At 46.5% G+C, this 27,992-nt stretch overlaps 1 protein-coding gene across 1 annotated transcript in view; it reads right to left on the bottom strand.

Moving 5' to 3' along the window:
* PLEKHG4 (pleckstrin homology and RhoGEF domain containing G4) overlaps window positions 1-27,992 on the bottom strand; it is a 507,451-nt gene that overhangs the window by 27,330 nt on the left and 452,129 nt on the right. The window contains exon 23 of the mRNA XM_030205018.1: window positions 5,358-5,410. Coding sequence (XP_030060878.1) covers window positions 5,381-5,410 — 30 coding nt within the window. The 3' untranslated portion in view covers window positions 5,358-5,380. The remainder of the gene's footprint in view (window positions 1-5,357; window positions 5,411-27,992) is intronic.

Here is a 27,992-nt window from a genome sequence, read left to right as displayed (position 1 = left end):
CCCCTTCTCCCCTCCCCTGTCTGAGATCCCCACCCCAGTCCCCTTCTCCCCTCCCCTGTCTGAGACCCCCACCCCAGTCCCCTTCTCTCCTCTGAACACCCCCATCCCAGTCCCCTTCTCCCCACCCCAGTCCCCTTCTCCCCTCCCCTGTCTGAGATCCCCACCCCAGTCCCCTTCTCCCCTCCCCTTCTCCTGTCTGAGACCCCCACCAGTCCCCTTCTCCCCTCCCCTGTCTGAGACCCCCACCCCAGTCCCCTTCTCCCCTCTGAACACCCCCACCCCAGTCCCCTTCTCCCATCCCCAGTCCCCTTCTCCCCTCTGAGATCCCCACCCCAGTCCCCTTCTCCCCACCCCAGTCCCCTTCTCCCCTCCCCTTCCCCCGTCTGAGATCCCCACCCCAGTCCCCTTCTCCCCTCCCGTCTGAGACCCCCACCCCAGTCCCCTTCTTCCCTCTGAACACCCCCACCCCAGTCCCCTTCTCCCCTCCCCAGTCCCCTTCTCCCCTCTGAGATCCCCACCCCAGTCCCCTTCTCCCCTCCCCTTGTCTGAGATCCCCACCCCAGTCCCCTTCTCCCCACCCCAGTCCCCTTCTCCCCTCCCCTTCCCCGTCTGAGACCCCCACCCCAGTCCCCTTCTCCCCTCCCCAGTCCCCTTCTCCCCTCTGAGATCCCCACCCCAGTCCCCTTCTCCCCTCCCCTGTCTGAGACCCCCACCCCAGTCCCCTTCTCCCCTCTGAACACCCCCACCCGAGTCCCTTTCGCCCCTCTCCTTCCCCACCTCAGTCCCGTTAAACCCGGCGAAGCAGCGTCGCAGGCAGCGCCTCGTGCCCTGCTTGTAAAAAAAAAAATCAAATCTCCTTCCTTCTCCTCGTCTTGACGTCGACTTGGGCCTTCCAATCAAATTGATTGGAAGGCCCGAGTCGACGTCAAGACGAGGAGGAGAAGGAGGGGAAGGAGATTTGATTTTTTTTTTACAAGCAGGGCACGAGGCGCTGCCTGCGATGCTGCTTCGCCGGGTTTTTAAATGTGCGGCACCGCGGGAACGGCCACGGGAGGCGGCGGGAGCGGAGCACCCCCCACCCACTGGCACCCGGGGTGGACCGCCCCCACCGCCCCCCCCTTGGTACGCCACTGATTACGGGATGGTTCTTGCATGCAGTGGGGGCGTTCTATGAGCAGCCTAGGGCGTCTTTAGTGGTTAATGGAGTGTGTACAGCTTTGTTTCCAGTGTATTGTGGTACTCGGCAGGGATGCCCCCTGTCCCCCTTATTATTTCTTCTTTATCTTGAGCCCCTGTTGCACTCTATCCAAAGGGACACAGATATTTAAGGTGTGGTCTTTTCTTCGTTCTCAATGAAGACCATAGCATTTGCTGATGATGTGTTAGTTACTCTGACAAAGCCGCAACAATCGGTTCCTGCTCTTCTTTATATTTATATTTGTGAGTGACATTGCCGAAGGGTTAGAAGGTAAAGTTTGCCTATTTGCGGATGATACTAAGATCTGTAACAGAGTGGACACCCGGGAGCGAGTGGAAAACATGAAAAAGGATCTGAGGAAGCTAGAAGAATGGTCTAAGGTTTGGCAATTAAAATTCAATGCGAAGAAATGCAAAGTGATGCCCTTAGGGAATAGAAATCCTCGGGAGACGTATGTGTTAGGCGGGGAGAATCTGATAGGTATGGACGGGGAGAGGGATCTTGGGGTGATAGTATCTGAGGATCTGAAGGCAACGAAACAGTGTGACAAGGCGGTGGCAGTAGCTAGAAGGTTGTTAGGCTGTATAGAGAGAGGTGTGACCATCAGAAGAAAGGGGGTGTTGATGCCCCTGTATAAGTGGTTGGTGAGGCCCCACCTAGAGTATTGTGTTCAGTTTTGGAGGCCGTACCTTGCGAAGGATGTAAAAAGAATTGAAGCAGTGCAAAGAAAAGCTAAGAGAATGGTAAGGGATTTGCGTTACAAGACGTATGAGGAGAGACTTGATGACCTGAACATGTATACTCTGGAAGAAAGGAGAAACAGGGGTGATATGATATAGACGTTCAAATATTTGAAAAGTATAAATCCACAAACGAACCTTTTCCGGAGGTGCGAAGGCGGTAGAACGAGAGGACATGAAATGAGATTGAAGGGGGGCAGACTCAAGAAAAATGTCAGAAAGTATTTTTTCACGAAGAGGGTGGTGGATGCTTGGAATGCCCCCCCTCGGGAGGTGGTGGAAATGAAAACGGTAAGAGAATTCAAACACGCGTGAAATAAACATAAAGGAATCCTGTTCAGAAGGATTGGATCCTAAGGAGCTTAGCCGAGATTGGGTGGCAGAGCCGGTGGTGGGAGGCGGGACAGTGCTGGGCAGACTTACACGGTCTGTGCCCTGAAAAGGACAGGTACAAATCAAGGTAAGGTATACACAAAAAGTAGCACATATGAGTTTATCTTGTTGGGCAGACTGGATGGACCGTGCAGGTCTTTTTCTGCCGTCATTTACTATGTTACTATGTTCTTGGCAAAATTGAGGATTTTAGTTACTTTTCTGGATTTACTCTCAATTTACAGAAATCAGTGGCATTTCTGATTCAAGAGCAAATAAAGGTGACTTGGGAGGGTGAGTTTCCCTTGTCCTGGACTTCAGGTCTGTTAAAATATCTGGGGGTGTGGATCCCGTCGGAATTGTCACAGCTTTATGAGTTGAATTTAGAGCCTTTACGAGTAAGTACAAGAACTACGTTACAGGTGTGGCAGTCGCTGCTGGCCATGGGTAGAGTTGCCCTCTATAATATGATGCTGGTGCCCAAGTGGATGTATATTTTACAGTTGCTACCCATACTGCTTAGCCGAAGAGATGAGCAGCTGGCGACTCGATTGGTAACACGTTGTATTTGGCAGGGAAAGAGGGCGCGGGTGGCGGCGTCCCAGCTCTTTCTGCCTCGGATTCAGGGAGGATGGGGATTACTGAACGTTAAGTTGTTGTCAGTAGCGGGTAACATGCGCCATATCTCCGACTGGTTCCGAAACACGAGTTATTTTTCCTGTACGGAGGAGGAAAAGCAGTTGCTGGAGCCGACACACTTTAGTGCGTGGTTACATGCGTCCCCAAAGTTTCACAAGCCAGGCGCATATGCGGTTTTATTTCTGCCATTGAGACGGGCGTGGAGATGGGTGTGTCGCTTCTTTGGGCTTTCGTCGACATCATCTCCTCTACTGCCGTTACAGGGTAACCCAGAGTTTCTGCTGGGCTCGTCCTCCACCCAATTTGCGGCCTGGGCGGCGAGAGGGGCTCACTATTTGCACCAGCTATATACGGAGGATGGTACATTGAAGTTGTTAGAAGATTGGCAGTAGGAGTATGGGAACGTAGGGGGGGACTTTTTCGCATGGTTTCAGCTGCGGCACTATATTTGATCGCTTCTGGCCGCTTCGCTGACTCCGGTGGTATGGGAAAAGTTGCTTACTATATTTGCATTGGATGGGCAGTTGGCAGTCCCCCTTAAATACTATCATTTGTGTTTGAGGGAACAATTGGGGGAGGTGGATTATGAAAAGTTAGCAACTCAGTGGAATAGGGAGTTGTCAATTGGCCTTCGGGGTGAGAACTTGAAGACTTATATTCTGGGTATTCAAAAGGTAACAGAGAATGTGACGCTGAGGGAAACTCTTTATAAGTTTGTAATGCAAATATATATTTCGCCGCATAGGGTGATGAAGGCAGCAATGCGGGAAGATGATATTTGTGCCAAGTGTGCTCACTCCCCAGCAGATCTTGGACACATGTTTTGGAATTGCCCGCGTTTTAGAGTTCTGGACGCGGGTGTGTGGGCATGTGTCCGTTCTATGGGGAGTGACTTGGAGGCCCCAATCATCGCAATTGTTTGATCAATTTAAACTTTCAGTATTAGGGTTAAAAGGGTTTAAACCCTTTTTAAAGCGGGCGGATCTAATGGGGAAAAAGGTTATTCTTCAACAATGGATAGCGGTGGAGCCGCCAACTTTCCAACAATGGCGGTCCAGGATGATCTTTATATGTGCTTTGGAACACAAGGGGGTCGGAGATCTTTCCTCGGCTAAGGGAGAAGCATACTGTCGGAGGTGGTCACCCTTTTGGGACTCTTTAACTCCGATGGCACATAGTAGAATATTGAATTCTTGAATAGTATATCATGGCGACAAGGGGGGATGGGAGGGGGATTAGAGGGTTGGAGGAGGTTTGAGCTAAGTTAGTTCTGCAAGGGGGTGGTTGGAGGTATACATTATTTAGGGTAATAGGTGGGGGGAGGGAGAAAAAAGGATAATTTTTCGACGATAAAATAACAGGCTGTTTGATTGTTCATATGTTACACGACTTCAGAGTTGTTATTTGGTCACTGGATTACATGTATTGGGTTGGCACATCATCAATGCAACTATTGAAATGATAATACTGATTTCGACTATGGGTGACATTATAAATGAGGCAGAATAAATCTCTGTGAATCGGATTGTATTCAGCCGGATTAACAGGTTGAGTTCCAGTAAGTCACTGGGTCCAGGTGCTATACACCCAACAGTATTAACACTTTAAACATTAACTATATAATTGATGACATACTATGGGTTCTTTGTAATCATCATTAAAGTTGTCAATGATAGAGGTGTCGAATCTTAGTGAAGGGCTAAAAGAAACAAGGCTCTTGGCGGTATATTTTGGGATTTGTATCTTACCTCATGTAACGATTTTATTTGCTCTGTGTTTGCTCCTTGTCTATATCTTGCAACTTTAATAAACAGATTTACACATAACTGTAAATTCCATAGAGCAGGAGTCCTTTCTTATGTATATCTGTACAGGGCTGCATAGGTCTAAGTAGTGCTACAGAAAAGATAAGTAGCTACAGCAGTAGTATTCAATAGTTAGCTCAAAGCTGCATGGAAGGTTTTAGTTCCAAACTTACACATGTTTTCAAAAGATACACAGAATAAGAAAGTCACTACACCTTTCTTCCCCTCTGGTTATTGTTCTTTTTGTTTGTAATTTGAAGATTTGTATATTCTACTTTATTTTGTGTTGTGCCACACCTAGGACATTCATGAATATGGAAAATAATAAGTCTTATAAATAAATAAAAGAAGCCACTGAGTTCATCTGTAGTAGTATTAGAACATTGAAATACAAGAGACACTGATTAAAGGTTCTTTCCATGGCCAGATTCTGGCACTGCTCTTCAATATGTTAGATTGTCATGAAACCAAGAATAAATCACTGGTCCCACTAGAATCACCTATGTAGCACATTTGTGTGAAATACAAAAAATGTTCCCAGCCTTCCCTTGAGTAAAAGGTGTCTACAAAATCCCAAATGAAGCAAAGCAAGGGTCCACTTACTGAACAGAAGAGTGACCTGAGCCTCAGATTATGGAGATCTGGCCTGCATTCTGCTGAGGAGAAAGGCAATGGTTAGTGCAATGCTGGCAGTTACTAAATGATGACCGAGATAAAGCAAGACAAACAATTAAGCCATGAGCAAATGAAAACTAAATAAAGAAACTTGAGGGGAAGCAGAAATGACTGGATTATCTTTCTCCAGGAATATACAGTCAGTTCATGGGAAATCTATATTGTTTTAAAACTAATGGTGCTTACTTCTGGAATAATGGAATACCAGGTCCTGGAAGAACGTTATTGTGCTGTATTATCACTTGTTATCAGTTCATGGACACTTCAAGATAGAGAGCTGCACAGGAATGGGGATTGCAGGATTCCTGAGGGTATGGAAGAAGTTACCATGTGATTGCCACAGGGATGGAAGCCCCACAGGAATGTAGTCAAAATCTCTGGTGACTGCAGAATGAGGCTTGGAATGCACTGAGAGAGGCAAGTGGAGCACCAGAATGAGGCTTGGAACACTCACTGGTTGAATAGTAAATACCATCCAAAAACCATAGGAGGCTGTTGGGGTTGGTAAGAAACAGGGCTGCGAGCAAGTAAATAATAGCGTTGACTCCTGCAGGTACGGTTGGGGATGGAGATTAATTGTGGAGATGGAATGGATCTTAGTGGGTATGGGTGGATATGGGTTAGATTCATTGGTGATGCGTGGGGATGGGTGAAATTTCTGTTCCCGTGCAACTCTCTACTTCAACACTCTTACCGTGTGATCCTACCTTATGAAGCTACCACCATCCATGTTTTTGCTCCTTACTATGGCTGCATTTTGATTAAAAATTTGAATTGCATTAATTGTGCAATTAAAGACGGCATAGCCAGCAGTCCATGGAGGAGGGGGGGGGGGGCACAGGAGGGGAAGGGGCTCAGGGGTGGACTGGGGAAGCATGCAGTTCCTCTTCATCCTCCCCTTCCCCAATATTAGATATCATACCTTTGCTGATGGGGATGCCGAAGCCCCTCCAGTCAAAGAAATCCACTGCCAAAGTGCCCCCTTCCTCTTGTGCTGCCTCAGGAGCAAGGATATCAGCAGGGTGCCTCCAGCTGACAATGCTAGCACTCCCCAAGCATGCTCAGTTCATGCGCAAACTGAGTATGCTTGGGGAGTGCAAGAATTAGTGGCAGGAGGCACTCCACTGACTTTCTCACTTCTGAGGCAGTATAAGGAGGAAGGTGGTGACTCAAGCAGTGGATTTCTTCAGCTGGCAGAGCGTCAGTTACACTACCAGCCACTGAACAGGTACTGGAGCTTTGCAGGGGGTCTCAGCCAAAGTGGGGAGGGGGGCAGGTCTCCAAGGCTATGCCACTGATTAAAGGCCCTTTTCCTTTCTCTCGCCTGCAGATCCAACTCTCTTCCTCCTCTCTATTCCCAGGTCCATTATCTCTATCTTTCCCCTCTTCCCCTCTCCCGAGTCTAACACCTCTCTCTTGTGATACCTTCCCTCCACCGTCTCCACCCCATGTCCATTATCTTTCACTCCCCTCCCTCAGCCCAACATCTGTCCCTCTCACTTCTCTCTCCACTTCCCTTCCTCCAACCTTCTCTCCCTCAATTCGGCATCTCTCCCTATTTACCCCTTCCCCCTCATGCACAGTCCAGCATCTCTCCCTCCCTTTTTGGCCCTGCCCGCGGTTCTCTCTCCCTCCCCTGCCCAGTCACCCAAAGTTCTCTCTCAATTCCCTCCCTCCCTGAGTGCATGGTCCAGCATCTCTTCCTCCCCTCCTGGACCGCTGGTGGTTTTCTCTCTCTCAGGTCCCCTCCCCTCCCTTTTTTGTTCTTTGCCAGTGCTTCTGACCTGAATTAGGTGTTAATTAAGGTACTTAGGAAGGTAGAGTAGTAACAAAAAAAGCTGGAGCAGTTTGATTACTGTGTTTAACTATCAAAGGGGCTATTTGAAGCAGTCCCCCTTAGAAGCAAAGATATACAGACAGAAAAGGTCCAACGTAACCTTTTCTAAGAAAATTCTGTGAGAAGAGGATATCAGTCTGGGCAAGTGAACATTATTTTGCTCTGTGGTGACTTAAAGATTGGGATAAGATAAATTATAGGTTTACTAATAAAAGCAGTTTGAATTTTTAAAAAGCAAAGTTTATTTATTCACTAGCTTAAATAGTGTAAAACCCTTTTCCCCATAGTCTTAAACTTGAACCTTCTGCCAGAGGTTGAAACTTAACTGTCACAGCCTAAAGCAATAACAGGTAGTCTCTAGAAGGCACAGCAAGGTCTAATTCAATCTTCTTTTCTGCCCACTCCTAGCACATCACTTAATTTATAATCAATTATTCCTCTTAAGAGAACAAGGGGTTTGTCAAAACAGAATAAATTAATCCACAAATAATTGGCTTCAACAATTTTATACTTACTGAGAAACAAACACTAAAATCTATAAATGGCGCCTAAAAATAGCACTTAACACTATTCTATAAACAACACAAAGTTAGGCGCCATTTATAGAATAGCGCTTAGAGCCAGGAACAAAATATTGGTGTAAACCCCTGTGCCTAAATTAGGCACAGATCCCTTTCAGCAGTGGGTAACGGAACCGACATGGGATGGAGCTATCCTAGACCTGGTGATCACAAATGGGGAGAATGTTTCTGATGTTATGGTGGGAGATAATTTGGCATCTAGTGATCACTGAATGGTGTGGTTCAATATTAAGACAAAGGAGAAAAGAGTTTATTCAAGATTGAAGGTCCTAGATTTCAAAAGAACTAACTTTGTCGAGATGGGGGAATTTCTCAGGAAAGAGTTGGATGGGAACAGCTGAAGGAAGTAGAACAGCAGCGGGCAAAACTGAAAGGAGCTATTTTAAAGGCAACAAACCAGAGCGGCCTTCTTTTCTACTTGATAAAAGTAAGAGGAAAAGAAGGCTGCTCTGGTTCTCTAACATAGTAACCGAGTAGGTACGGGAAAGAAGGTTAGCCTTCATATGTTACAAAACGACTCAAAGAGGAGAACAGGCAAAATATCCGGAAAAGCTAAAAGAAGCTAGAAAAGCTGTCAGGAATGTGAAGAGGTAAATGGAAGAAAACACAGCTGATACAGTAAAATTAGGGGACAAGACATTTTTCAGATATATAAATGACAGGAGGAACTGCCATAATAGCATTGTGAGGCTCAAAGCTGAGGGGGAGGAATATGTGAAAGCTGATAAGGATGAAGCTGAACTGTTTACAGATGAAAAGCCGGGGGTAGGACAGCAGAAAACAAATGCAAATGAGAATGGATGTATGGTAGACCAGGACCAATGCTCAGAAGACTGTGTTAGTGAGGAGCTAGCTAAACTAAAAGTACACAATGATGGGGCCTGATAGGATACATCAGAGGGTGCTCAAGGAACTTGGAGAGGTTCTGGTAGCTCTGCTGTCTGATATCTTCAATGCTTCCTTAGATTCTGGAGGACTGGAGGGCAGATGTTGGTCCCTCAACAAGAGCGGAAGTAAGGAGGAAATTTCAAACCTGTCAGTATGACCTCGGTGGTGAGAAAACTAATGGAAATGCTCCCAAATTGGAGGATTGTGAGGTTTGTTGAATTGAATGGACTGCAAGACCCAAGGCAGCATGGCTTCACTAGAGGCAGGTCATATCAGACAAGCATGATTGATTTCTTTGACTGGGTGACCAAACAGTTGGACTTGTGATATATTGGATTTTAGCAAAGCCTTTGACACAGTTCTGTATAGGCGACTGATAAATAAACTGAGTGCCCTAAAGTGAGACTGGGTTAAAAATTGGTTAAATGGAAGTAGACAGAGGGTAGTAGTAAATGGAGCTTGTTCTGAGGAAAAGGATGTTATCAGTGGTATACCGCAGGGCTCGTTCCTCGGGCTGGTTCTTTTTAACATTTATGTGAGTGATATTGCAGAAGGGCTGTCAGGTAAGGTTTGTCTCTTTGTGGATGATACCAAACTCTGTAATAGGGTGGACACCCTGGAGGGTGTGGATGGCATGAGAAAGGATCTAGCGAAGCTTGAAGAATGGTCTGATAATTGGCAACTAGGATTTAATGCTAAGAAATGCAGGATCATGCACTTGGGTTACAAGAATCCAGGGGAGCGGTACAATATAGGCGATGAAGTACTTCTGTGTACAAAAGAAGAACGGGACTTGGGGGTGACTGTGTCTGATGACCTTAAGGTCTCCAAACAGGTAGAAAAAGCCAGAAGGATGCTTGGCTGCACAAGGAGAGGGATGACCAGCAGTAAAAAAGAGGTGATAGAGCCATAAGTACATAAGTGTTGCCATACTGGGACAGACCGAAGGTCCATCAAGCCCAGCATCCTGTTTCCAACAGTGGCCAATCCAGGTCACAAGTATCTGGTAAGATCCCAAAACAGTACAATATATTTTATGCTGCTAATCCTAGAAATAAGCAGTGAATTTTCCCAAGTCCATTTTAATAATGGCTTATGGACTTTTCTTTTAGGAAGCTATCCAATCCGTTTTTAAATCCCACTGAGCTAACTGCTTTTACTACATTCTCTGGCAACAAATTCCAGAGCTTAATTACACACTGAGTGAAGAAATATTTTCTCTCATTTGTTTTAAATGTACAACTTTGTAGCTTCATTGCATACCCCTTAGCCCTAGTATTTTTGGAAAGAGTAAACAAGCAATTCATGACTACCCATTCCACTCCACTCATTATTTTATAGACCTTTATCATATCTCCCCTCAAATATCTTTTATCCAAGCTGAAGAGCCCTAGTCGCTTTAGCATTTTTTCATAGGAAAGTCGTCCAATCCCTTTTATCATTTTCGTCACCCTTCTCTGTATCTTTTCTAATTCCACTATATCTTTTTTCAGATGCGGTGACCAGAATTGCACACAATATTCAAGGTGCGGTCGCACCATGGAGCAATACAAAGGCATTATAATGTATTCATTTTTGTTTTCCATTCCTCTAACATTCTATTTGCTTTCTTAGCCGCCGCACACTGAGCAGAGGGAGGGTTTCAACGTATCATCGATGACGCCTAGATCCCTTTCCTGGTCGGTGGCTTCTAATGTGGAACCTTGCATTACATAGATATAGTTTGGGCTCCTCTTTCCCACATGCATCACTTTGAACTTGCTCACATTAAACGTCATCTGCCATGTGGATGTCCAATGTTGTACGGTCCTCTTGTAATTTTTTACAATCCTCTTGTGATTTAACAACTTTGAATAACTTTGTGTCATCAGCAAATTGAATTACCTTACTAGTTACTTCCATCTCTAGATCATTTATAAATATGTTAAAAAGCAGCAGTCCTAGCACAGACCCCTGGGGAACCCCATTATCTACTCTTCTCTATTGTGAATACTGAACATTTAACTCTACTCTGTTTTCTATCTTTTAACCAGTTTTTAATCCATAATAGAAAACTACCTCTTATCCCATGACTCTCCAATTTCCTTTGGAGTCTTTCATAAGGTACTTTAATATATAGATAGATAGATAGATAGATAGATAGATAGATAGATAGATAGATAGATAGATAGATAGATAGATAGATAAGTCTTTGGTGAGGCCCATTTGGAGTACTGTGTGCAATTCTGGAGATCGCACCTACAGAAGGAAATAAATGGGATGGAGTTGGTCCAGAGGGCGACTACAAAATTGGTAAGTGGTCTCGGTCATAAAACATATATGGACAGGCTTAGGAACCTCAACATGTTTACGCTGGAAGACAGGCAGGAGAGAGGGTATACGATACAGACATTTAAATACCTCAGTGGCAATAATGTACAGGAGGTGAGCTTTTTCAAATGAAGGAAAGATCTGAAATGAGGGGGCATGTGATGAAGTTTAAAAGGAAGTAGGCTTAGAAGGAATCTAAGAAAATACTCTTTCATGGAAAGGGTGGTGGATACATACCCTATGAACATGGAACACTGTCTCCTGCACGTTAAGCCGATGGGGGTAAAGACTCACATACATCATTTGGTTACTTTTGTGTTTTTATCCAGCAAGCTGGTGCTGGCCACGGCTTGGAAACAGACAGCATTACCTGGTCTCGCAGTGATACTATGTAAGTTGGACAACATTCATCTGATGTCTACGTTAACAACCATGTGAACTGGTCGCCTATTATCGTACCATAAGGTTTGGGACTCATATGTGAAATGGTCTGCCTGTCCAGACTCCTCCCTTCTTTTTTATGTCCAAGTATCTTTATTAACTTTGAAAAGTACGAAGTACAAAAAAAATGTGAACAACAAAATACTCAAATAAAGAATTCAATGAGACCAAGCAGAACAAAGAAAAACAATTTGTCAGGTGAATTGCTGGATGTGAAAATAAAGAAAGTCATCACCTTTCAAGTACAGTGTCTAGAAAATATCAGAAACCTATATCAAAAGCTGTTAAGTAAGTATTTAAGTATTGGACATATAGGAGTCCAAACTAGACCATACTTTAAGTGCCAATAGAGAAAGATCTTTCTTATCTATTACTGAGACTTCAAATTGATGAAGTTGCAATACAGATTGCCACTAGAAATGAACATTTAGAAGAGAGTTATTTTTCCTATTGGATAGAACGGATTTTACAGCAACTGCTAATAAAATGTTGAGCAATTTACAGTCATGTTTATCCAGAGAGGTGTCCAATGCCAGAAAACCAAAAATAATTATTTTCCAGGAGATTGGTTGTTGAATATGTAGAATTTTGGAAATAATGTTCCATGTCTTTTCCCAAAAGGCATGAGTGAGACTGTATTCAAAAAGAAGATGTTTCAGAGTTCCAGGATATATCTTACATGACCAACAGAGATTTTGAGGTAGTAGACCTGCAACTACTAGTTTCTGTGGAGTCCAGATGGCTTTGTGATGCAAAAAGAAAAGCGACTGGATCATGTTAGCTGAGGTTACTGGTCGTTCAAGAAATTTCCAGAAGTCTTTCCATTGTTCTGATGTTAGTTTGTATTCCAGATCTAGTTCCCATGAATACATGAGGCCAGATTTTGAAGATAATTCTTTTGATCTCAAAAATTTGTATATATTAGAGGCCATATGACCAGTACTAAATAGTTTCTCAACAAAGGAAATTATAGTCGGTTGTAGTGAAGAAAGTGTCTTAATATTTTCATTTCTGGTAAGGCAATTCTGCAATTGCAACCATCGAAAAAACTGATTAAAGGGTAATAGATATTTACTCTGCAATAAAGAAAAAGAATGCAGTGTTCCATAATTGATCTATATAATATATGCCTTTGTTATACCAAGTGAAAGGAATATGTTGTGGATGTAAGTATTGAGACCATAGTTCTTTTTCAATTTTCAACCATATAGGTTCATAACTGGAATATGTAGCAATCCAATAACATGCTTGTTGTACTATGAACACTCTGTGATATGTCCAGGAATCTGGAAAAGCAACACCAACATGTTCTTTAGGATTTTTTAATGTTTTCAAAGCAATTTTTGGGACTTTGGAAGCCCACAAATATTGTGATAGAAGTTTATCTATTTGTTGATAAACAGTGCGGGGGGGGGGGGGGGGGGGGCGGGACTGGAATCATACTTAAAATAAAATTGATTTTTGGCATTATCATCATTTTTATAGACTCCAATCTTCCCCACCAGGAAAGGTGCAATGGGCTCCACGAAAGAAGTAATTCTTTGATTATTGCAAGAATTTTCTTTGAATTAGATGTCATAGTAGATTCAAGATCTGGTAAGAGATTCAATCCAAGGTAACGAAAGCCACTAGATGACCAAACAAAATCAAAATGTGAGCTAATGGTTGGAGTGGCATGTACATTAAGGGGTATTAACTCAGTTTTTTGTTTATTGATCTTGTAGCCTGAAAAATAAGAGTAAGTTTCTACCAGTTTTAAAATATTTTCCATAGATTGTATAGGATTTGTGAAGAATAGTAGATCATCATCTGCATAGGCCGCTGCTTTGATTTCTTCATTTTTAAAGGAGATGCCTGTATAGTAGAATTATGACGGATGGAAATAAGTAGGGGTTCCAGAGCTAAATTAAATAGAAGAGGCGACAGCGGGCAGCCTTGTCTGGTGCCTCTCTTCAAACTTATTTGCTTTGATAGTGTATTATTTGCAATAATGCATGCAGAGGGATTAGTGTATAGTATTTTAATTTTACTGATGAAAGAATCTGGTGCTCCAAATTTATGAAGGACAGAGAATAAGAAGTTCCATTCTACCCTATTGATTGCTTTTTCAGCATCAATAGCCACTGCTATAACAGGTTGATCTAGAGATTTAGCAAGCAAGGAAATCTGGTGAAACAAGCGGGCATTGTCAGTGATTAATCTCCCTAGCATAAACCCAACTTGATTGGGATGAATAACAGAACCAATGATTAAATGCGGATGGTTAGATAGGATTTTTGCAAATATTTTGTAATCTACATTTAATAGAGATATTGGCCGATAATTGGAGACCTGTGTAGGATCCTTATTAGGTTTTGGTATAATAGTGATAACTGCCTCAGAGAATCTATTGGGTGTTTTTAATGAAGAATCATTTTCTAGTTGTTCAAATAAGTTGAGAAGGTTGGGGATCAAATCTTTACTAAATACTTTATAAAATTCACTAGGAAGACCATCTGGTCCAGGTGTTTTCCTAGACTTTAATTGGTTAATAGAGATTAAGATTTCTTGATCAGTTATAGGGGAATGGAGTGAGTCTCTTTCTTTTGTGGACCAGGAAGGGAAAGATATTATGTAGAAAATTTTGTAGTTGAGATTGGGAATATGAGGTTTCTGATTGATAGAGTTCTGTATAAAATTTGTGAAAAGCTTTAAGTATATCTTTTGTTTTAGTATAAGAAATATCTGAATTTATTTTGTTTTATTATAGGCATCTGCGTTTTAATTTTCAGATAGTTAGCAAGCATATGACTGCATTTATTCTGCTCAGCATACTGGGATTGATTGCTAATAAAAATCTCATGACCAGCTTTTATACTCCATAATCTATTATATTTGTATTTGGTTTGATATATGGAATTGAGAATGTTTGGATTAGGAGATACAATATATTGTTGTTCCAGTGATTTGAATTCATTCTCCAATTCTGTACGGTGTTTATATCTTTCTTTATTTTGGTGCGCAGAGATAGCAATGAATTCTCCTCTTATAGTGGCCTTGAAAGCTTCCCAAATTGTGATTTGGTTTATGTTAGGATCTTGATTATAGGCAAAAAAATCAACAATTGCATTTTTAATTCTGTTTTTGTAGTTATTATCCATTAATAATAGACTATTAAGTCTCTAGAAGGGTTTTTTAAATGAGGTAGATGTATTAAGTTGAAGAGTGGCCGTAGCTAGAAGGTTGCTAGGCTGTATAGAGAGAGGTGTGACCAGGAGAAGAAAAGAGGTGTTGATGCCCCTGTACAAATCGTTGGTGAGGCCCCACCTAGAGTATTGTGTTCAGTTTTGGAGGCCGTATCTTGCTAAGGATGTAAAAAGAATTGAAGTGGTGCAAAGAAAAGCTATGAGGATGGAAAGGGATTTGCGTTACAAGACGTATGAGGAGAGACTTGCTGACCTGAACATGTAAACCCTGGAGGAAAGGAGAAACAGGGGTGATATGATACAGACGTTCAAATATTTGAAAGGTATTAATCCGCAAACGAACCTTTTCTGGAGATGGGAAGGCGGTAGAATGAGAGGGCATGAAATGAGATTGAAGGGGGGCAGACTCAAGAAAAATGTCAGGAAGTATTTTTTCACGGAGAGGGTGGTGGATGCTTGGAATGCCCTCCCGTGGGAGGTGGTGGAGATGAAAACGGTAACGGAATTCAAACATGAGTGGGATAAACATAAAGGAATCCTGTTCAAAAGGAAGGGATCCTCAGGAGCTTAGCCGAGATTGGGTGGCAGAGCCGGTGGGGGGAGGTGGGGCTGGTGGTTGGGAGGGGGGGCTAGTGATGGACAGACTTATACGGTCTGTGCCCTGACAATGGCAGATACAAATCAAGGTAAGGTATACACAAAAAGTAGCACATATGAGTTTATCTTGTTGGGCAGACTGGATGGACAATGCAGGTCTTTTTCTGCCATCATCTACTATGTTACTATCCAGCTCATTTTCGAAAGTGATCGCCGGCCATTTTCCGACATAAATCGGGAGATGGCCGGCGATCTCGGAAAAGCGGCCAAATCGGTATAATTGAAAGCCGCTGTTTTGCCAACATCGCCGCTTTCCCGTTACGTCACCAGCCAAAGTTCAAAGGGGCGTGTCGGCGGTGAAGCGAAGGCGGGACATGGGCGGGCATGGCCGTGGCTACCCGATGGCCGGCTTTCGGCGATAATGGAAAAAAAACCTGGCGATAAGCAGTATATCGCCGGGTTTACTTGGTCCTTTTATGTTCACGACCAAGCCTCAAAAAGGTGCCCCAAATGACCAGATGACCACTGGAGGGAATGGGGGATGACCTCCCCATACTCCCCCAGTGGTCACTAACCCTCTCCCATACTAAAAAAAATAAAACTAAAAACCTTTTTTGCCAGCCTGTATGCCAGCCTCAAATGCCGTACCCACCTCCATGACAGCAGAATGTGTTGTATCCTCCGACAGCCCTTCACTGTTGCGATGTGGCTCTCGGGTGAGTGTAACACCTTTTCTGTTAGGTGCCCTGCAGAGTCACATCAGCAATGCATTGTGGTGGGTGTAGGGTACTGGGCTCTACTCCCATGGTGCTTTTCCCCCCTGCTAACTGGGTTCAGAGTGTGCCCTGTTTTGTTTCCGGTAGTCCATGAGGTAGTGGCCATTTTTGTAAGCCAGTTTTAGATCCCTTTCATGTGTCATCCACGTTAGAGAATGTTATTACCTTGAATGTGGCTGAAAAAGGGCATTGTACACCATTCTGCCAGCTCTGACCTATTGCTAATCTCAGTACCAGGGAGACTCTATGCCAGTGGGGCACAACCTCTGATCTGCAGTTAACTGTGAGTAAACCTGCTTATTCAAATAAATGACTTTTTCAAAGACATTAGTCTTCAGGTGTCAACTGGTGTGCCAAGGTTATACAGCAGCAACAAGTCCTAGAGGCCTGCATGTATGCAGGTCCCTGGAGCACTTTTAGTGGGTACCGCAGTGCACTTAAGGCAGGCGGACCCAGGCCTATCCCCCCCCTACCTGTAACACTTGTGCTGGTAATGGAAGCCCTCCAAAACCCACTGTACCCACATGTAGTTGCCCCCTTCACCCCTAAGAGCTTTGGTAGTGTTGTACATTTGTGGGTAGTGGGTTTTGGGGGGGGGGGGGGGTTGGGGGGCTCAGCACCCAAAGTAAGGGAGCTATGCATGTGGGAGGTTTTTTCTGAAGTCCACCGCACTGACCCCTAGGGTGCCCAGCTGGTGTTCTGGCATGTCAGGGGGGACAAGTGCGCTACAAATGCTGGCTCCTCCCACGACCAAATGCCTTGGATTTCGCCGGGTTGGAGATGGCTGGCATTTTTTTCCATTATCACTGAAAAACAAACCCAGCCATCTCAAACCCGGCAAACTCCAAGGCATTTGGCCGGGCTAAACCGTATTATCGAAAAAAAGATGGCCGGCCATCTTTTTCGATAATACGGTTCCGGCCAGCTGTAGCGCCGCCGCCAACATAGATCACCAGCGATCTATTTGGCCGGCGACATTCGATTATGCCCCTCCTTGTTATTATCATGGCAGTGAGTAAACAGACATCAGCACGCGGCCTACCAGAGCATGAAACAGCTCAGCAGCTTGTTCGCTGCAGCTCCCTCTGCCCCGGAACAGGTTACTTCCTGTTCCGGGGCAGAGGGAGCTGCAGCGAAGCGAAGTTTAGCGAACTCGGAGCAGGCGCGTGCCGTGGCACCCCCCCCAGCGGCGTGCACCCGGGGGGGGGGTGTCATTTAGCGTGGGGGGGGGGGGGCGCATCGGGTGCCATCCAGGCCAGGAATGCCACTGGAGGTTATAGAGAACAAAAGTCCCACCTCCAGTCTGCCTTGGAGGAGCGAGGTCACCTAAAAGGAGAGCATCACCCTTGTGAAGAAGGAAGTAATCCTGTAGCCAGAACCTGCCTCCCCCTCTCCAGGGGATGCAATATCCTCTCACACCAAGTATGTGTCTCCAGGGGTTTCTGCCCAGGAGGGAAGGATTAGGTCAGTCATTGTAGTTGGTATTTGGTCATTAGGCTGGTGGCCAAGAGGATCACTAGGTTACTTACCGAGCTTCTCCTCTTTCCCCCTAAACCTGCCTCTCCTCTCCCCCCGTTCTCTATTTCGGTAGATAACACTCTCATCCTCCCTCTCCCGTCTGCGCGCAACCTTGGAGTCATCTTTGATTCCGCTCTCTCCTTCTCTGCTCATATTCAGCAGATTGCCAAAACCTGTCGTTTCTTTCTCTATAATATTAACAAAATTCGCACTTTCCTCTCCGAGGACGCTACCAAAACCCTTACCCACACCCTTATCACCTCTCGCCTAGACTACTGCAATTTGCTTCTCGCTGGTCTCCCGCTCAGCCATCTATCTCCTCTTCAATCTGTCCAAAACTCTGCTGCGTGTCTTATATTCTGCCAGAGTCGCTATACTCACGTTAGCCCTCTCCTCAAGTCGCTTCACTGGCTCCCTGTCTGCTTCCGCATACGGTTCAAACTTCTCCTTTTGACCTACAAGTGCATCCACTCCGCAGCTCCTCAGTACCTTTCCGCTCTCATCTCTCCCTACACTCCTCCCCGTGAACTCCGTTCGCTGGGTAAATGTCTCCTGTCGTCCCCCTTCTCCCCACTGCTAACTCCCGGCTCCGTTCCTTCTATCTCGCTGCTCCCTATGCCTGGAATAGACTCCCTAAGCCAGTACGTCAGGTTCAGTCTCTGGTTGTCTTCAAGTCTAGGCTTAAAGCCCACCTCTTTGCTACTGCTTTCGACTCCTAACCATGACTCTCTTACTCAACACCCTCACTTTTCATGTTGATTTGTGCAGCGCTGCGTAAGTCTAGTAGCGCTATAGAAATGTTTAATAGTAGTAGTAGTTACTTGCCTGCCTGATAAAAAGGATGTGGACCTCACATGTCACCTAGATAGAATTTTAGATAGTGCTCGGGAGGAGCCAGCTATCTTAGTACATATGGGTACCAAGACATAGGAAACTGTGGGAGGGAATTTCTGGAAGACAAATTTAGGCTCTTAGGTAAAAAGCTGAAATTCCATGTGCAAGACCCATGAGGCAGGCAGGCAGAGCTCCCAAGTCTGTAGTGGAAGTGAATTTTTAAGATTGTTTTTCAACTCTGCCTTGACCGACCAGTGCACGCGGGGTCTGTATTTGTGATTAGAAGTAAATGATTGTTTGATTGTATGAAAATAAGTTGGAATGTAGAAGATAAGACACAGCTCTGATTATTTTGATATGTGAAGGGAAAGATGGGGCCTGTTTTTGAGTTCAGACTGGCTACCTGGACTGGGAAACATGTGACCACATTCCCACAGTATGGCTTGCTTACCTAAACAGAGAAGCATTCTGTAATTTTCCTTAGCTCTGAACATGAGTTCTAAACCTAATAAAAAAGGGGGGGCCTCTGGCAGTGAAGTGGGAAGCCCATCTATGGGTGGACGCACAGCGTAGAACCAGACTCCTGGTCAAAGAAACTCCTGGCTTTCGCTGTGAACAGGCCCCCCAGCTGATGATAAGAGCCTGGATGATGTAAGGACCAGTGATGATTGTTTTATTGCTTCTTTTCCTGGTCTAGGAACTCTTAGCATTGCTTAGATGTAGAGACCAGTGATATAATGGTTGTTTATAGATAGGTATTGTTTCTTTTTAGTTATATAGCTAATCATTGTTTATATATATCTTAATCATTCTGTATATATCTTAATCATTGTAGATTTTAGAACCTCTAATAAAGGTCTCATTTACCTAATACGAATCCAAAAGAATCCACAGTGATTACTGAGTAGTCTGTGTCAGTGAAGCAGGCTGTAAAAATCCATAGCAGTACAAAGTCTCAATGTGTGGTTGAGATGATGGTTCAGGGATGAGGGATTTAGATTTGTTAGGAACTGGGTAACATTCGGGGAAAGGGGAAGCCTATTCTGAAATGAAGAACTCTACCTTAATTGGGATGGAACCAAGCTGCTAGAGCTAACAACTAAAAGGAGACAGAACAGCTTTTAAACTAGAATGGGGGAGGAGGGAAAGCCGAGAATCACTTGAGTGCATGGTTCAGAGTGAGGTATCCTTGAAGGATACTATCAAAGGTAAAATTATGTATCATACCTGATAATTTTCTTTCCATTAATCATAGCTGATCAATCCATAGACTGGTGGGTTGTGTCCATCTACCAGCAGGTGGAGATAGAGAGCAAAGCTTTTGCCTCCCTATATGTGGTCATGTGCTGCCGGAAACTCCTCAGTATGTCGATATCCAAGCTCCATCCGCAGGACTCAGCACTTAGAGAATTACACCCACAAAGGGACACTCTGCCCAGCTCACCACCGCCGAAACGGGGGAGGGGAATTAACCCAGCTCATCCCCACACAAGTGGGGGAGGGGAATCCGTCCAGCTCATCCCCGCGGAGCAAGGGAGGGACACCACCCCGCCGATGCGGGGGGATCTGGCTTATCCTGCAACCGCAACCGTGGGAGGAGCTGACTGACCCTAACACCGCCGAAGCGGGAGGGGTACAAAGCTGCCCTACAGCCGCACGAAGCGGGAGGGAGCGCCGGCAGAATTTATGTCTCAATCCCAGCCCCGTAAAACGGAGGGGAGAGGAATGCAGCAGCTCACTGTAACACAAACTCGTCTCAACTCTTGAAGAATCCAATTGAAAAAACTTGAACACGAAGTCCTCCTGAACAGGAACTGAAGACTAAACTTGAATCTGAAATGCAACCAGAATATAAACAGTACAGATATCTGGGAGGGGCTATGGATTGATCAGCTATGATTAATGGAAAGAAAATTATCAGGTATGATACATAATTTTACCTTCCATATCATCATGCTGATCAATCCATAGACTGGTGGATGTACCGAAGCAGTACTCACCCAGGGCGGGACATTGAAATCCCTGACCGCAACACTGAAGCTCCAAACCGGGCCTCCGCCCGAGCAGCCACAGTCAAGCGGTAATGCCTGGAGAAGGTATGGGCCGATGCCCAAGTTGCCGCCTTGCAAATCTCTTCCAAGGAGACGGACCCGGCCTCTGCCATCGAGGCCGCCTGAGCTCTAGTGGAGTGAGCCTTCAGCTGGATAGGCGGCACCTTCCCCGCGGCCACATAAGCCGCTGCAATGGCTTCCTTGACCCATCTTGCCACTGTAGGCTTAGCAGCCTGCAGACCCTTACGAGGACCTGCAAACAGGACAAACAGATGATCCGATTTCCGGAAATCATTGGTCACTTCCAAGTATCTGATGATGACTCGTCTCACATCCAGATATTGAGAGCAGAGTATTCCTCTGGGTAGTCCTCCCTACGAAAGGAAGGGAGACAGAGCTGCTGATTCACATGGAAGCGAGAAACAATCTTGGGCAGGAAGGAAGGCACTGTGCGAATAGTCACTCCTGCCTCAGTGAACTGCAGAAAAGGCTCTCGACATGAGAGTGCCTGGAGCTCGGAAACTCTTCTGGCTGAAGTGATAGCCACCAAAAAGACTGCTTTCAACGTCAGGTCTTTCAGAGATGCCCTCGACAAGGGTTCAAAAGGCGGCTTCTGCAAGGCTCTTAGCACCAGGTTGAGATTCCACGCAGGCACCACTTAGCGCAGAGGAGGGCGCAGGTGATTAACTCCCTTGAGAAAACGTACCACATCTGGCTGCGAAGCCAGGAAAGCACCCTTCAGGCGGCCCCTGAAGCAAGCCAGAGCCGCTACCTGGACTTTAAGGGAACTGAGCGACAGGCCTTTCTCCAGACCTTCTTGCAGGAATGCCAGCACTGAAGAAATCGGAGCAGTGAAGGGAGAAAGTGAGCCTGCTTCACACCACGCTGCAAAGGTACGCCAAACCCTGGCGTAAGCAGTAGAAGTAGAGCGCTCCTCGCTCTCAGCATAGTGGCGATGACCTTGTCTGAGAAGCCCTTCTTCCTCAGACGCTGCCGCTCAATAGCCAGGCATAAGACCAAAGGGGAGGGATCCTCCATCACCACGGGACCCTGATGCACAGGCCCTGCTCCACTGGCAGCCGCATAGGGTCGTGCACTGAGAGCCTGATCAAGTCCGCATACCAGGGACGTCTGGGCCAGTCCGGACCCACCAGATTATCCGGCCCCGGATGCTTTGCCACCCGGTCTAGTACCTGCCCAACATGGGCCAGGGCGGGAACACATAGAGAAGCTCTTGTGTCGGCCACTGTTGGAGAAGAGCATCTACTTCCAGAGATCGAGGGTCCCGTCTCTGCTGAAAAAGCGCGGCACTTGGCAATTGGCCGATGACGCCATCAGATCTAGGCTCGGCTAGCCCCAGCACCTTCGTGATGTCCAAGAACGCCTGAGCCGATAACTGCCACTCTCCGGGATCCAAGATATGGCGACGAGAAGTCCGCCTTGACATTCATGACTCCGGCAATGTGGGCCGCTGACAGCTGTTCCAGGCTCGCTTCCGCCCACTGGCATAGATTCATGGCTTCCTTGGCTAGAGGGGCGCTCTTGGTACCTCCCTGGCGGTTGACATAGGCCACAGCCGTGGCATTGTCCGACAGGACCCGTACTGGCTTCAACGCTAGTACCGGGAGGAACTCCAAAAGCGCCAACCGAATGGCTCTGAGTTCCAGGAGGTTGATAGACCACTTGCCTCTGTAGGAGACCAGAGCCCCTGCGCTGTCCTTCCCATGCCAGTGGGCTCCCCAGCCCGTCAAAGAGGCGTCCGTCGTGACGACAATCCACTCCGGGGTCACAAGAGGCATCCCTGCAGACAACTTGTCTGTCTTCAGCCACCAGCTCAGCGCCTTGCGCACTGCTGGGTCCAAGGGAAGGTGCACAGTATAATCCTCCGACACCGGAGTCCAGCGCTGCAGCAGAGAGTGTTGTAGTGGTCCCTCATATGAGCCCTGGCCCAGGGCACTACTTCCATCGTGGCCGTCATAGAGCCCAACAGCTGCACATAGTCCCAAGCCCGAAGCGGAGAGGCTACTAGGAACTGGTCCACCTGAGCTGAAGTTTGACAATCCGATTGTCCGGCAGGAACACTCTGCCCACTTGGGTGTCGAATCAAACTCCCAGATACTCCAGGGACTGAGTCGGGCGCAGCTGGCTTTTCTCCCAGTGATGATCCAACCCCAGGGAGCTCAAAAGAGCAATCACCCGGTCCACAGCTTTGCCGCACTCTGCATAAGAGGGGGCTCGGATCAACCAGTCGTCCAGATAAGGATGGACTTGTACTCCTTCCTTTTGCAGGAAGGCCGCAATGACCACCATTACTTTGGAGAAGGTCCGCGGAGCAGTAGCCAACCCGAACGGGAGGGCTCTGAACTGAAAGTGTCGGCCCAGGACTGCAAAACGCAGAAAGCGTTGATGAGGAGGCCAGATGGGAATATGCAAGTACGCTTCCTTGATGTCCAAGGATGCCAGGAACTCCCCTGCCTTCACTGCCGCTATAACAGGAGCGGAGAGTCTCCCATGCGAAAGTGCCGAACTTTCAGGCCCGATTGACCCCTTTGAGGGCGAGGATAGGCCGTACAGAACATCCTTTCTTTGGTACCACAAAGTAAATGGAGTAATGTCCCTTGCCAAGCTGATTATCTGGCACCGGAACGACCGCGCCCAGGCGGATCAGATTGTCCAAGGTCTGCTGCACTGCCACAGCTTTGACCGGAGACTTGCAGGGAGAGAGTACAAACCAGTCTCTTAAGGGTCGGCAGAACTCTAGCTTGTAGCCGTCTCTGATGACTTCAGCACCCAAGCGTCTGAAGTTACCCTGGTCCACTCGCCCAGAAATGAGGACAGGCGTCCTCCAATCTGCACTGGGCCAGGACCAGGACCCGTCATTGGGTACGAGACCCTGGGGGAGGACCGGAGGGCGCACCTCCGGGACGGCGGTCTCTGCGAAAGGAATGCTGCTTGGGGGAGAAGTTCCTCTTGAAGGACTAGGGGGCAGAGGAGCCCGACTTGCCCGGGCGGGTACCGACGGGCTTCTTGAAACCATCCTCTGGAGTTTATCGGGGCGAGCACTAGCCCGAGCCCTGACCTCTGGTAACCTCTTGCCCTTAGACGTGCCGAGATCGGTCACAATTTTGTCCAGCTCGACCCCAAAGAGCAGCTTGCCTTTAAAAGGCAACTTAGCCAGGCGGGACTTAGAGGCGTGGTCCGCAGACCAATGTTTCAGCCAAAGCCACCGCGCGCAGAGACTGTCTGAGCCATACCTTTAGCCGAGGCTCTCAAGACATCATACAGTAAGTCTGCCAAATAAGCCAAGCCCGATCCAGGGCCGGCCAATCAGCCCTCAAGGAAGGATCCGAGGGGGAAGCCTGCTGCACAATCGTCAGGCACGCCCTGGCCACGTAGGAGCCGCAAAACTGAGGCCTGCAAACTTAAGGCAGCCGCCTCAAAGGACGACCTTAAGGCGCCTCCAATCTTCTGTCTTGGGCGTCCTTTAGGGCCGTGCCACCTTCCACCGGCAACACCGTTTTCTTAGTCCACCGCAGTGATTAAAGAATCCACGGTAGGCCAAAGAAAGGCCTCCCGTTCAATTTCAGGCAAAGGATAGAGGCGGGACATAGCCCTAGCCACTTTAAGGCTCGCTTCCGGACATCCCATTGAGCCGAAATAAGGTGTGCATGGCATCATGCACGTGGAAGGTTCTAGGCGGGGCGCTTCGTCCCCAGCATAATGGCGGAGCCAACAGGGGCTGAGGGAGAGACGTCCTCTGGAGAGGAAATCTTCAAAATGCTCATGGCCTGCACTAACAGGTTGGGCAAATCCTCTGAGCTAAAGATCCGTGCTGCAGAGGGGTCATCCGCTCCATCCGAGCGGGAATCAGTCTCCTCCAAGGAATCCCCAAAGGACCGTTGGGAGAACTCAGATACGCTGCCCTCATCTACATCAGAGGAAACAGAGTCCTCTAAGGCCTGGGAATCCACCCGAGGGCGTTTACTTCCGGGGGCCTCAACCCCTTTATCGGACAAGGGAGAAGGGGCAGTGTTTTGCATAAGAAAGGCCTGATGCAGCAGCAAAATAAACTCGGGGGAGAAACCCCCCAGACTGTGCACTTCAGCAGCCTGGGCCACAGCCCTAGACGCACCCTCAACCGGCGCTCGCAAGAGCGGGGGAGAAACCTGCTGCGCATCCAAGATGGCGTCCGGCGCGACACTCCGTGAAGGAGCCGCGCGGGAAGAACGGCGCTTAACTTTAGCAGCTTTTTTGCCGTCGCCCAAATCAAGGGCGGCCATGGCATTAACGTCTCCCAGCTCAAGGGCGGCCCAAGAAGAAGCCGTCCGAGCAGAGTGGCCGGCCAAGATGGCGGAGGCGAGCAGCGGGGGATGGGCGTTTATGGCGGGAAAAACCGCCGCACCGGAGGAAGACCCGGGACACTGACTGGCCTCCGAACTGACACCCAAGGGCGAATCAGACTTTAAGACTCCCGCATCCCCGCTAAAAGCGCACACGCGGTCCGGGGAGCGATTCTTCGCGCCCTCGCCCTCCGACGCCATAGGCCACGTGGAGATCGATCAGGGAACCCCCTGCCCGCTATAAAAAGGTAAAATTACCTGCTTCTCGCTCCGAGCTGTAACGACCTGGTGTCCCAGTGAGTAGCTGCAATAAACGTTTAAATAAACGTCGAAATAACGCCCTTAAGGACGTCCAAAATTTTTTTTTTTTTTTTTTTTAACGGAGCCAGCGGGAGGGGGGAGGAAAAGGAGGGACCTGGCGCCACCAGGTTTGCACTTGCTCAAGAAGAGCCCTCAACCCCAGGTACTCAACAAAACCTAAAAATTAGGCTTGGAGACCTAGCCAGAGCTGCTGCTGTGTGTGACCACCACCTGCTGAGATAGAGAACATACTGAGGAGTTTCCGGCAGCACATGACCACATATAGGGAGGCAAAAGCTTTGCTCTCTATCTCCACCTGCTGGTAGATGGACACAACCCACCAGTCTATGGATTGATCAGCATGATGATTTGGAAACTGATGGTGTTTTCTGACGGTTATCCTGAGGGAGCTGCGTTTGAGTTCATCTCCCATATCCTTTCTTCCTGAAGAAGCATTAAGCAAAACCAGATCTGCATTGAGAAAAGGAGCACACTGTTAGACTTTTGTTAGTAACAGCATTTGGTTTCTTTCCATTGAACATTATTTTTTGGGTCCCCGCATCAAGTGTTTTGCAGTCACCTGGATTTACTGCAGCAGCAACAGATAAGTGGACTACTTGGCTTTGTTAATAATTTTTGTAGAGTTTAAAATGATATACTGCCTAAGACTGTGTTGTTATTCCAGCTGAATTAATCAACTGGTTACTGTGACTGTAGTTAATCTTGCAGCTGGTAATTGTGAGCCATTAGAGATTCTGGCTCCAGGTTTGCAGCACAGGTTTATTCTGAGGGCTGCTTTCATTCCATTTAATGAATTACATGGATCACTTGATGTACAATGTGGTTCCTAATCCAGTAACTCCGTTACTACTACTACTACACTGGTGAACTGAGCATATCATATTTCATAGTATTATATTGTTTTTTTTCAGTTTCTTCATTTTCATAAATTGTGAATTTTTTGTCTACATTCTTTGTTTGTAGTTAATATTTATTTTTGGTATGGTGCTATGTTTTAAGTTTCTTGGAGAATTGTATAGCAATTGTATGGCAAATGAGAGGAAGCCCATTCAATTCCTATGGACTTCCTCTCATTTCCTGCGTGGGAATCGCTAGTGCAGCTTTGTAAAAGAAGCCCTTAGAGAATCCCAATAGAAAGGTTTCAACAAAAGTGAAATAAAGCCAGAAGCATTTAAGGGGAGAGCAGAGTAAAGGTTGAAAATTATCCCTGTCAACTTCTGAGCAACTTGTAGATGCCAGGAGAAACTACAATCTGTATACAAATGCTAGAAGCTTAAAAAATAAGATGGGAGAGTGTGATGGGATGTATAGCCTATCACAGAGATCTGAAAAATCCAGAGGAGAGGAAATGCTAACCACAGAATTTAATTCCCAGAAGAAAGAGGGAGTAAAGGTTAGGAGGGAAGTGAGAACCACAGAATTAAAACCTCAACAGAGGAAGCTGGGTGGGGCAGTTTCCAGGCCAATCAGAGATGCAGAAGAGTAAAAGCCTCAGGAGGGAGAGCTGGGAGGGAATAAATTCCTGGCCAATTAGAGAAGTGGAAGAGGAGGAGGAGAAGTCAATAGCCCTAGAAAAGAGAGGAGACAGGAGTAGGCCTCAGTCTTTGCTGAGAGATTGAAGAGTGCGGGGCTCCTGGCCAGAAGATATGCAAGCACTAGAAGGTACAGAACTGTCTTGATATCTTCCTTTCTTTGGACTGCGGCATTGAGACTGAATGCTTGGGAATTATTTGGCCTAAATTGGAATTGTTTTTGTTTTATTAACTGCCGATGGGAGGACGTATCCCCGGAATGAGGAACAGATTCCAAGAGATATGAAGATTGTGGCAGGCAGGCTAGCAAGCCTGGCCTTTCTTTTCCATCTTTTGTGATTATTTGAGAACCTTTTTGAACCAAGCTATATATGATGATTGTTGCTACAGTTTTTTTGGACACTTATGTGAACTGAGTAAAACCCTAGTGATCCAAGGAGGACAAGGACATTTTTGCCTCCCCACAGGGGCTCACATTGGGGAAGGCACAGAAAGGAAGGAACAAATTTAAATCCAGAAGGGGGAACTGGATACGGTGTTTGGGAATGACTAGGTGACTATTGATAATCCATTTATTTTATGTGAGTTCAAAATTCCAGGCATAGCAACTGCTGGTTAGCCAGAGGGCATCGAGCAGCCATATAACATTGAAAGGACTCCAGAGGCGATGACACATCACATTTTGTGGCAGTGGTGGGATTTCCAGTGGGCCATCCAATTAGCTCCTTTTTTGATTGGAGAGGTACAAGCAGCCTATAGGGACATGGATGGGGCTCAGGCCCTGGACTATGGGGAGGTTAAAGTGGCTATTCAAGTCCAATTGGGTTTGACCCAGGAGGCATATCGAAGAAAATTTAGACAGGGCAATTTAAGAAAAATGAATGATTAAAAGCAGGGGCCAACAGCTTGTAGATTGAGCCTACTGATGGTTGGAACCAGAGAAACAAACCCCACAAGACATAGTTAAACTTGTGGTCCTTGAACAATATCTAAGTATTGTTCCCCCTCTACTCAAAATGTGGCTTACCTGGGAAGGGCTGACTAGTTGTGCAGAGGCTGTGGATTTAGTTGACAAACTTTGGGGGGGCTGAAGAGGGATGGAGTGAAAGGAAGGAAGGCTTTAGGCCATGAAAAGCAAACATATTGGCAAGGAAGAAAGGCAATGAGAGGTTTCCTGAGACTGAAGTAGGTTCCCAGAGAAAGCCAGAATTGTCCCCTAGGTCTTGGGGGCCCAGAAAGAGGATAACAAAATAAGAAAAGGAAGTGATGAGGGATAATCCAAAACAAGAAACTAGGCCCCACTGTCGCTGTTTTTCCTGTGCAGAGGAGGGACATTTTTAAAAGGACTCCCA

This window comes from Microcaecilia unicolor, chromosome 5 (assembly GCF_901765095.1).
Source record: "Microcaecilia unicolor chromosome 5, aMicUni1.1, whole genome shotgun sequence".
Taxonomy (NCBI): Eukaryota; Metazoa; Chordata; class Amphibia; order Gymnophiona; family Siphonopidae; genus Microcaecilia; species Microcaecilia unicolor.
This window is presented reverse-complemented; position numbering and strand designations above follow the sequence as displayed.